The 11,634-nt window shown below is 43.6% G+C and overlaps 2 protein-coding genes across 2 annotated transcripts; both read right to left on the bottom strand.

Annotated features, from left to right (window-relative positions):
* Positions 1-1,259: 1,259 nt before the first annotated feature.
* LOC138283585 (apolipoprotein A-IV-like) lies at positions 1,260-2,143 on the bottom strand. Its single transcript, XM_069221523.1, has 2 exons — positions 2,123-2,143; positions 1,260-2,027 (listed from the first exon to the last, which is right to left on the bottom strand). Exons 1-2 carry the CDS (start codon positions 2,141-2,143, stop codon positions 1,260-1,262), a joined length of 789 nt encoding a protein of 262 aa, XP_069077624.1.
* Positions 2,144-2,180: 37 nt separating this feature from the next.
* Positions 2,181-9,791, bottom strand: LOC138283365 (apolipoprotein A-IV-like). The gene is made up of 5 exons (XM_069221343.1): positions 9,739-9,791; positions 7,539-7,620; positions 7,075-7,156; positions 6,090-6,216; positions 2,181-2,445 (listed from the first exon to the last, which is right to left on the bottom strand). The coding sequence occupies exons 3-5, from the start codon at positions 7,121-7,123 to the stop codon at positions 2,181-2,183; spliced, it is 441 nt and encodes a 146-aa protein (XP_069077444.1). The 5' UTR covers positions 7,124-7,156; positions 7,539-7,620; positions 9,739-9,791.
* Positions 9,792-11,634: the final 1,843 nt, after the last annotated feature.

Below are 11,634 nucleotides of genomic sequence, written 5' to 3'. Positions count from 1 at the left end.
AAAAAACGACGCAATTCCGGCGCAAACGGAGTATAAATATGCCCCTCAAAACTTAATAAACATATTCCCAAAAAAAAAAAATGTGTCTTTATGGCTGTTTGCCTGGTTCTAAAAAAATAACATGTACAACCGCCTCTGATATGCACCTCGTATCCGCCACATTTTATAAATGATCTTTAGAGGTCGCATGGATGTGGAAGGGAAACGCACAAGTCAAGGGGAAACCTAACGTCATTGACTCATTACTTCCACACAAGAAGTTCAAGGGGAGGTCGGACACATGACTAATTCTTGATCCATGAGCCGTCCTGCCAAAATTTCTGATGCCCTGGTCTGCAGAGAATTTCCTCGATATTCCTCAACAAGTGTTCTGCCTGTTGAAAGAGGGTACGATTACACATATGCAGCCCCTGTCACACCATTGTTAAAGAGGACTCTTGCTGCTGGGTCAATCAAATGAAAAGGATCCTCAAGTTATAGGAATGTAAAAAGTACTTATTGGGGACCTTCCCCCACCCACAGGTGCTTTGAAGCAGTAACTTAACAGTGGGCTGGTTCCATATCACAGAGTGTATCATTAGATATGTAAAACCAGCTGCAACCACTGCACCATCCACAATTGCATTGGGGCCCACAGTTCTTCATGCCACTACATACCAATATATGTCAATATGTTCTTTACCACCACAATCAACACCATGCTGTTACCAACGCCTTTTTTATTGCTAGCTCCTCCTAGCCTCAAAACTAACCCTAACTGCAATCGCAGTCCTCGGCCCCACCCCTAATTAGAACCCTAACTTTAGCCCTAACAATTTACCCTCAACCATCTAACACCAGCCTTATCCCTGAATCCCAACCTTCTACCCTCACCCAAATATTAACTCATTCTAACCCAGTCCCAAACACAGTATTCCAAACCCTTATCAAATCTATAAACCATTACCCTTAAACTTATGCCCCTGCTAAACCAATCTATATAGGATATTGTCAGGTGGGTATACTACAGCTATTTAACAGCAGAAACAATTCAACAGTAGACAAATTAACCAGGCTTGACATGTGGTATACAAGATCTATTTATTGGTCATGTGCAGCTTTGAAGAGGGTTATTCATTATTTTATTTTACAAATATTCTCCGAATTGGAGCTCAGAGTTATTGCACTGCCTTATTATTAAATCTACTGAAGAGGATGGATATGTTGTCCGTTAAATAACAGAAGGTGCTTCTGAATATTGATGCTAATTGGTGGGCCCATCAGTTCTCAGCCTGGGTCTTCCTGTTCAGAAAAGAGATGATCTTATCCCTCACACCTTCTTCAAACATGTCCAACTGATCCTGGACTTGAGTAGTGTATGGATCCAGCTTCCGCTTTATGTCTTCAGCTCTCAGGATGATCATTTTTTTAAGATCCTCTCCATATGGGGAAGCTGACTGGTTGAAATCCTCGATCCTCTGGTTCACCTTTTTGTTAAAGTCTTCCAAGTACGGTGCTAAACTCTGCCCAAAGTCATCCAAGTGAAGTTTCTCCTTGATTTGGTAAGTAGAGAAGAGTATTTGCTGTCTCAAGTCTTCCATATTGGCAGAGAACTTGGTTCTCATAGCATCTATATTTTTCTGCATCTGTAAGGTCATAATCTCAAACTGCTGGTTGAGGCTTTCTTGGACATTCTGTACATACGGTGTCAAATGCTTCTGCAACTTCTCAATGCTCTGTTCAGTCTTTACCAGGAACTCATCACTGTAAGGGCTCAGATTCTGCTTCATCTGCTGCACTTTTTCAACAATCTTTCCCTGAAGTTCATCAGCATACGGGGTAAGGGCCAAATGCAAGTCAGCTACATTTTCGTGTAGTTTGGCTTGAAGCTGTTCAGCATATGGTGAGAGTGCAGTCTGGAGGCTGTCCACCTTTTCCTGGAGTTTGGTCTCAAGATCCTCAGCATATGGCTTGATCACTGCCTGGAGGTGGTCGACATTTTCCTGAAGTCTGGCCTCTAGCTCCTCAGCAATCGGAGTGAGTGCTGCCTGGAAGTTATCCACATTTTCCTTGAGTTTGGCTTGAAACTCCTCAGTGTATGGAGTGAGCGTGAGACGAAGCTCCTCAGCATTTTTCTGGACACCAGTGCCAAGTTCCTCAGCATATGGGGTGAGCCTCTGATGAATCTTTTCTGTATTTTCCTAGAGCCGACTAGCAAGCTCCACAGCATATGGAGCCAGCTTCAGTTGTAGCTCCTCAATGTTCTTGTTAAGCTGCTTGTGGATATCATCTGCATATGGTGACACCTTCAAGCGCAACTCCTCCAGCTCCCGACGTATCTGCTCCTTTAGTTTCTCTGAGTCTTGGGAAAGCTTTGCATGGAGATGAGTGGTCAATGGAACAAGCTGGCTTTGTAGTTGTGCAGCATAAAGAGGAACATCTTGGAGATTTTCTTGGAGTAGGGTGCTAAGGAAAAACAATTTAAAAGTATGCTCAATATTACTAATTCAGATGAAATATCCTACATTTTTAGTATATGGCAACTAACCATTTTCTTCTTCCCTCTCCTCTCCTCTTCCTCCAATATATGCATCCTAAAGTGTCATCCAGTGAACCACAAACTCTAAAATGGTCTCAGAGGTGTCTCAACATGGTCAGTTCTCTAAGCATGCACAATAGAAATGTTTTGCTTGAACCACTTACTCAGAGCATCCAGTAAGTACAACAATCTGGTGGGTGACTTAAAATCAGGCATCAAAAAATATAGGGCCAGATGTATCAAAAAACGAAATTGCATTTCTTAAATAGCGAATTTTAAGAAATCGCTATTTAAGAAATGCAAAATGGTATGTATGATTTTTGCGATTTGGTAATAGCGATTTCTTAAAATTCGCAAATGCTATTACCGAATCGCAAATAGAGAATCCAACTCCATTTGCACCTATGGGCCTGCTGCGAATGGTTTTGCATTTCCTAAATTGTGAATTCCAGTTAGGAATTCACAATTTAGGAAATGCAAATCCCAGGGTGCTTGGGGCCTAAGGCCCCCTCTGCTGCACCCCAAAAATATTTTTACGGACATGTGAAGCACACACATGCCTTAGGGGCATGTGTGCACTACATGTCAATTTTAAAAATGCATTTAAAATGCATTTTTAAAATTTGCACATCATTACCACCAAACTTTTGTTGGTGGTAATTGCATTTCCTAAATGCCCAATTCGCATTTAGGAAATGCTTGATACATGTGCTTAAGAAATCGCAAATAAGGATTCCTTATTTGCGATTTCCTATTTAGAGAATCGCAATTTGCGATTCTCTAAATGGGGGTCGCAATTTTAAGGAATCGCTATTTTAGCGATTCCTTAAAATTGCACTGCGAATGCCTTTCATACATTCTGAAAGGCATTTTTGCATTCGCAAACGGCCGAATTTTGCGATTCGCACCGTTTGCAAATGCAAAATCGATTGATACATCTGGCCCATAGTCGCCCACTCGCTATGGGAGTCATATTTTATTATTTTGAGCTATTTATAGGACATACTCGCCCCTTCTGGTGAGTTGACAAAGAACAGGTGCTCTGTTCATTGAAAAAAATGAGGGAGCTATGAAGAGCCTTTAAATCTTCTTCTTATCTTGTCACATTTGTGCTGTGTTCAGAGACAGAGGTCAAAAGTCAGTTTGTCTTCTTACAATTATATTTCCTTCTGACTACAGAGTTCTAGGAGTTTGTAAGGTGAACTATCTGACCTGCTGTACAAAGTGTGTAAAATAAAGCTGTAGGGTGTCAGGTTTTTACTAATACACAACATTTAAATAACGAATTCAACTGTACAGACATTTCAAAATATATTTCAATAGTTCTGAAAGGCCATTTTTTGTACTTCTGTGTGATGAAAAAAAATTTTAATATGATAAAAACAAATCAGGACACTTTACCTGGAGATGTGCAAATGATAAATATGTTTTTGAAACCCAATTTTCACAGATTAATGCTAATACAGTATAAGGTTTTATCAGAAAAGCTGCATGTTAGTAGGAAGGTTTTTGGTGGTCACTTCTTGGACATTTACTGTCTGTAAATGACAGTGTGCTAGCACTTTATGCTTTAGTTATATATTTATTAAAAGTGAGTGTTTAAACATAAACTGAGAAACACTCCTGCCGTTATGGTAATGCTATTAGAAAACAAACAGGCAAGTCATTGATCATGTGTACCCTATATGTGGGCTAGATTCTTATTATGCATGCAGCAATCATTTAGTCTATTTAATTAAACAAAATATTTTTTTTGTACATCAGAAATGCTGAACTCAAATACTTGAAGGTGCACTCATATGTGAGAATGAAGAAAAAGGTGACACAGTAAAATAAAATGTTTGCCTAGGATCACAAAATATGAGACCCGTTTACAGGTCAAGTACATTATAGTTAGGTTGAGTAGGTTATTCAAACTACTCGACGTGCAGGTCTAGTGACTTTTTTATGATTTTTCGAGGCCTGAATAAACAGATGGAATGGAGGGAAGCTGGTCAGGGCATGACTTGGGTAATAGCAATGATAAAAATGAAAAACTGTCTGTGAAGGTGATGGTGTTGTAAAGAGAAGGCACTTAGACCACTGACAACATAACATTTAGGTACTCTACTTATTTATAATCACCCCCCTTGTGTTGATATTACCCATCCTTGGAATCCATGTGCTGTTGTGTTTTGATAGGGTTTTTATTCAGCTGAAAACAATATATTCACACTAGGGCAATGTTCTTACCTCTACAACGATAGGGCCCTAGAGCCCAATGATCTTATGCAGGCTGCCCAATGAAATGGACCAACAGTTAGACATGGGCTAAGAGGCAAAATCAAAGCCTCGAGGCTGGTGGGAGCAGCAAAAAAGGTTAGAAAATTGTGATATACCTCAAAGTTCCCTGTCACTGCTGGAGTATACAGATAATGGGAGCAAAAAAGGGTATAGGAAACTCACAGTCTTCGAAATCAAACTAATATGCTATCAGAGATGAAACAGGCATTTAAAGATGGGAGACATCTGAAATACTGCAGCAGTACGATAACAAACCTCAGTACTTGTGGCCAAAATAGGCGAGGTGAGGTTAAAGATTTCAATGGACAAAGGACAAATCAGAACCTCATGAAGGATCTTGAGGATGTGAGACAGGGCATGAGACTTTGAAGATGCTACCTAACCTAAATCAGGAAACCAGTGCTCATGAAAGCTTCAACTAAAATCTGCTTTCTAATAGCTAAACGGAGGATAGGGTAGATAATATACAAGCTTTGTGTTTCAATGCCAAGGATTAGCATATGAGTATCTATAAACTGAGCTTTGCAATGGCATTTCTAAACAAATGGGCTGACAGTAGAGGTGTCTAACAATTATGTTTAGCAGAAGGATTTCCAACTGCTGGTCGTAGATTGAAAAAAGCGACTAGGGTTTGAATGAGGCATATCCACTAACAAAACATGCATTTAGTTTGAACAGTGAGTCTTCATGGAAGAATTTCAAAGAAGAGGAACAGCTAGAAAGTTGTCTAACAATGTAGCATGAGGGAAGGATGGTAGGGTATAATTGAAGAACATTCAACAATGGGACCTGGTGGACAGATTTCTAAGAATGATACTTGGAGAAAGGCCTGTACCTAATAGCCAGTATTTTGGAATGATTTCTAAAAACTGTTTATGACTGGATGAAATCTACAAATGGGCCAGGAGGTGTTTCTGCAAAGGACAGTGTACGGATTCATAACAATTTGACTAGGTTGAAAGAGCTCTGAAACTGGGCATGGCTGAGGGATATGCAACAAAGGGGCTTGTTGGTTCTATATCTGACAATTGGCCTTGGTCAAAAGAAGTTGAACAAGGAGATCTGACTAATGAATGGGTAAAAATAGGGCTAGTGAGGGGGTTTCAATGGTTAGGGTTTATTTAAAGATTTATAACCATTGGGCTATGTTCAGGAATCTGTAACCCTGGGTTTTATTGTAAGATAGTTTCACAATCTGGTCTAATCTAAGAATCTGTAACAAATAGCTCTAGTATAAGGTTCTACAACAATAGGACTTAGTGTAATTGTATTGTCAGACAATGCTTACTTGAACTGTTTGCTAATTTGTGATTCCTGGATTTGTTGTGCTGCCTCCTGAGTGCTGCTGCGTAGTTCATTTAAGTAGCCCCAGAAGCCATCTTCTATTTCATCAGTGCCCACATTTGTACAGGACCCTGTAGGAACAATAAGCAGAAACAAAGGCACTTGATAAATAATCCATACATTATCTGTTTTATGAAGGCCACCTGCTTACCATTCCTTTTGGAGTACATTTTACAAAAGGGCAGAGCCACATTAAGGTTACTAAAACAGCTGTCCTGTGGAACCGTAATAAATGGCACAAGACGGTGCAAGGTTGCATTCAATGGGCTAAAAATAGCCATATTGCAAGGGAATGGGTGCTGCCATAAGTCAAATATCATTTTACCTATGGCATTGAAAATCCTTTCACCACAGCAAATTTTGCACTTTTTTCTAAATTTCAGGCCAGTCTCTATAATTACATTTCAGGGATTAGTGCTGAATAATTTACGTGTGAAGGATATGGTGAAACTGAAAAATCGTCTTATGCAAATGAGATGCCTATGGGCGTCCCTTTCATCTACAGGGAGCTTTCGACGCACGATGGACAACACTATAACTATGAATCTGTGGAATATTGATAGCAAGAGATATTAGCAGCCCTTGCTATGGTACAGAGCAAACTAAATGCCACTTCTGGCATGCGGTATGTGAAGGTGCCCAGGAACCACCTAACTCAGGCTTTACATGACAACTAGTCATGTTTTCTGCATTCGCAAAGCCCACCCACCTGTGGAATGAAATCTATTCTCACCCTTTAGAAATATGAGGCACACTAGCAATTAAAGTGTGTGGCGCGTGGAACCAGAAAACAAGTGCTCCAGGTTCGGCTTCCACTCCTGACCTGTTTGATGACCCTAGGTAAACCAACATCCCCTGATGCCAAATTGCTAAGTGCTAAGTGCTCTGCAAATAAAGATGACGCCAGAAGCCAAAGATTCTGAATTTACCTGTAATGGCTAGGAAAGCCAACACAACGCCAATGGATTTCAGAAACATCTTCAGCTTCAAAGGAGCTTCAAGCGTTGGAACCTGTGAAGGACAATACTAAGCTTAGTTCAAATGTGGATATGAAGGACTTAAAGCCTAAAAGGCCTGCCAGTTGCCACCTATTGGGTGGGTGAGGGTTCCCTTTATGTTGAGTTTCCCACATCACAACTAGTCATGTTTTCTGCATTCGCAAAGCCCACCCACCTGTGGAATGAAATCTATTCTCACCCTTTAGAAATATGAGGCACACTAGCAATTAAAGTGTGTGGCGCATGGAACCAGAAAACAAGTGCTCCAGGTTCGGCTTCCACTCCTGACCTGTTTGATGACCCTAGGTAAACCAACATCCCCTGATGCCAAATTGCTAAGTGCTAAGTGCTCTGCAAATAAAGATGACGCCAGAAGCCAAAGATTCTGAATTTACCTGTAATGGCTAGGAAAGCCAACACAACGCCAATGGATTTCAGAAACATCTTCAGCTTCAAAGGAGCTTCAAGCGTTGGAACCTGTGAAGGACAATACTAAGCTTAGTTCAAATGTGGATATGAAGGACTTAAAGCCTAAAAGGCCTGCCAGTTGCCACCTATTGGGTGGGTGAGGGTTCCCTTTATGTTGAGTTTCCCACATCACAGCCACTGATCCCTCCATCTGCTGAAATCTCAACCCACGCATAACATGTCAATGAGGAAGCCGCCGCCTGAAGTGAATCTAAGAGTGTCATTGGAGGAGAAAACTGTACTGCGGTACGAGGAGTAGAGAGAGAAACTAGGGGGCATATTCAAGAGCCCCTAGCACCACCAGAGCATCACTTTTCGGGATGCTCCGGTGGCGCAATGCCCTGTGGCGTATTTACAAGGTGGCATTAAGCCACTTTTTGTGACTTAACGCCACCTTGAAAATACAGCCCCTTCGCCTGCAGCACTTTGAGTGGAAGGGGCATGCAATGGGTGTTAGCACCCATTGCATTTTGATGCTGCCCCAGATTTACAAGTTATCATAAACCAGAGGCAGCGCCAAAATCTAATGCCACCCCAGGGAAAGCGTTAGCAGAGCGCAGAGCGGAGAAATGCTTTCAGTGCTCATTTTTTTTTGGTCTTTCTCTGTGTGCTGCAGAATGCAGCACACAGAGAAACAGCAAATCGCCATTTAAGATTGTTTTAGTGCAGCAAGGTGTTCCTTCCTGCACAAAAAAAATGTCCCCCTCAACACAGCCATCCTTGCACTATGGTGCAACGGTTACTGCGTTGGTGCAAAGCAACATATTCAGCGCAGGGGGAAACACAGGGGTGCACCGTATTCTAGTAAATACAGCACATCCCTATGCTTTGAAAATGATGGTGCACGATGCTGCCAAATTTGGCGCAGCGACGAGCACTGTCATTTTCTGTTCAATCTGGCCCATAAACTCCTCAGCGTTTGGGGTGAAAAGCTCAGATCTCTGAGCTACATTTGGCGTTCAAAATCAAGATGGCAGCGCCTGTGGAATTATTTGTAACTACCAGGGTCACCAGGAGCCACAGCGACGTCTCTCTGGCATGTCCCATTTCAGGTGCTCCCTACCCCCAGCCATCAGCTCCTTTACTTACCTTAGCTGCCAGATAGGGTCATATATCAGCTAATTGCACTACATTTTCATTACACAAATAGTGAAGAATATTATCCACTATCTGGGAAATAAACAAATTACAGAAAACCAGGAAAACGGACCCCAAACAGCGTTCAGTGGGACGACCTTCTCCTGAGTTCCAGGCACTCATTTTGTCTAATGTGTTGCCAGAGATCGCAAAGCCAGTGTCAGGGGTCGCAAAGACAGTGCCAGGGGTCGCAGCTGCGAAATCCGCCAACCCCTAAATGTCGTCCATGCCCCCCCACCCGCACTACACTGCAGCGTGTTTGTGTTTTAATGCCCACAGTAACCCATCCTGGTCCGTCAGGTATCTGCTCCTCTTACTGCAGTATCTCACTTGCCTCCAGCCATGCTGCTAACTCCATTTCAGTCTCCCCATCTTCAGCGTGCTCACGGGTCACCCCTCAACCACCGGCTTTCATCACTGTAGTGTCTGTGATGCTCATTGAACACACGCCCTCGTGTGTTAGAGCAGACCGCCTTAAATCACGAGTTTCTGTAGTGTAAACGTGCCCCAAACGATAGCCTCTTCCACGTAGTTACAATGTCTGAGCTCTGACACCCTCACCCCTCACTCAGCTGCTCTCGTCCTTGCGGCGTCTGAGGTGCTCTCGTGTTACAGCCAGCACCCGCCTCACTATGAAGCTCAGAGGCCTCAACACCCCAACAGTCAGCAGCCTCCAAGCATCAGTCTCTGGTCCTCTGATCTCAGCCCTCAGGTGCCGACTTCATTATCCGCTCAGCCACAAACCTCCGGCGCCGAATTGTTTCTGTAGCTTAGCTGCCCCACTCTCCCCGGCCGATCCCCAAGCCAGAAGCCCCTATCAGTGCAGTGCCACTCCTGGTTATATCACTCCGCCCCTGAAAGCGGCGAACATCACCTCTACCGTGGTGGCGTGCAGATGTTCACCTCCCACAGAAAAGAGTACCTGCGCGCCATAACACCTGGGTCTCTGGCATTCACTAGACCCTCGCAACCCCCTCTTCCTCAACTCACCTCTGGACTCTCTACACCCGCTGGCCTCCTCCTGGTGCCAACCCCGTGTGTCTCACTGGTATTTATACACAGCAAACCCCTCATCCGTGAGAACAGCGTCCAGAGGAAGACCAGAAGGCGCCGGACTTTAACCAGGGTCCAGCGTGTCACCTGTGCACGGTGCCTTATCTGCTGGTGATGCTGGAGCCCTCCTCGGTGCCCTCACCAGGTGACGCACAGGGCACTGATCGCCACGAGTGGGCTGCCAGCTACCAGCGAAACTGTGGAACACGAGTTCCGCATTTCACCAATCTAGCAAAAAGTGCGAGCTCAGCCCTATTCTTTGTTACTTCAGTCATTTTTAAAGTGCCGTCCAAGTCGTTTGAGTTTGCAAATGTCATATTATATAATAACAGAATTGTTTTTTTTCTCATACATTTAGACAGATGATAACTTTGTACTCTGTGATGTCAAAGGTCAGAGAGGGCAGGCTACAATGAGCAGTCAATGTATCTTGCTGGATGGATCACATGAAGGCAGAGGTATGGGGCAAGGTATCAATTAGTCGGTAATGCAACGTGGAAAAACTGGAGACAAGGGGTACAACTGGTAAGTCATAAATGTCTTTCCGAAATCGAACGGACTCTTAGGGCCAAGAGGCGCAGTGCAGCAAGTCTCCTTGCTGTGTTGCGTCACAGGCAAAGGGAAGAAAAGTGCATATTTATCCCAGTGTGACACATTCCTGTCCTTTCCTCAGCATTGGCACACAATGGGCTACCTAACGCCAATGCGGGCATCCTTGCTCCGTGGTACAAAGGTGCCTCAGTTGCATGTAGGATTGTTTTTGTGCAGGAAGGGGCACCATCCTGCACAGAAACTGTCCATGGAGGCGTTTTCCTCTTTCTATGTGTCAATAACAGTGGTGCAAGTCTCTCATAAATTTTCTCCTGAGCATCTTTGAGTGGGAAGGTGAAGAGGTAAACTATTGGGGATTAGCGACAACATTGTGAATGTGCTAAGACAGCAGAGTCACAAGGTACAGACTGCTCACCATGTCCATCCACTGGTACAAGGAAAGGCACAAAGGGGTCTCCCTAGTACTCCAGCTGGGGTGGAACCTAGTGTACCAGGTGGGTTTTGTCTTTTTTTCGTGTGCAATGAATTTCTTCTGACTTTCTGAAGATTTTGCCAAAGAAGGGAAATTGGGGGATGAAGCAGTGTAGGAAGGTAGCCTCTTTCTAGCCTTGTTACCCCCACTTTTGGCTGTTTGTGAGTATATGTCAGGGTTTTTTTACTGTCTCACTGGGATCCTGCTAGCCAGGGCCCAGTGCTCATAGTGAAAACCCTATGTTGTCAGTCTGTTTGATATGTGTCACTGGGATCCTGCTAGCCAGGACCCCAGTGTTCATATGTTTGTGGGCTGTATGTGTTCCCTGTGTGGTGCTTAACTGTATCACTGAGGCTCTGCTAACCAGAACCTCAATGTTTATGCTCTCTCTGCTTTTAAAATTGTCACTGCAGGCTAGTGACTAATTTTACCAATTCTGATTGGCACACTGGAACACCCTTATAATTCCCTAGTATATGCTACCTAGGTACCCAGGGTATTGGGGTTCCAGGAGATCCCTATGGGCTGCAGCATTTCTTTTGCACCCATAGGGAGCTCAGACAATTCTTACACAGGACTGCCTCTGCAGCCTGAGTGAAATAACGTCCATGTTATTTCACAGCCATTTTTCACTGCACAGAAGTAACTTATAAGTCACCTATATGTCTAACCCTCGCTTGGTGAAGGTTAGGTGTAAAGTTACTTAATGTGTGGGCACCCTGGCACTAGCCAAGGTGCCCCTACATTGTTCAGGGAAAATTCCCCAGACTTTGTGAGTGCGGGGACACCATTACACGCGTGCACTACAT

This window comes from Pleurodeles waltl, chromosome 3_1 (assembly GCF_031143425.1).
Source record: "Pleurodeles waltl isolate 20211129_DDA chromosome 3_1, aPleWal1.hap1.20221129, whole genome shotgun sequence".
Taxonomy (NCBI): domain Eukaryota; kingdom Metazoa; phylum Chordata; class Amphibia; order Caudata; family Salamandridae; genus Pleurodeles; species Pleurodeles waltl.
This window is presented reverse-complemented; position numbering and strand designations above follow the sequence as displayed.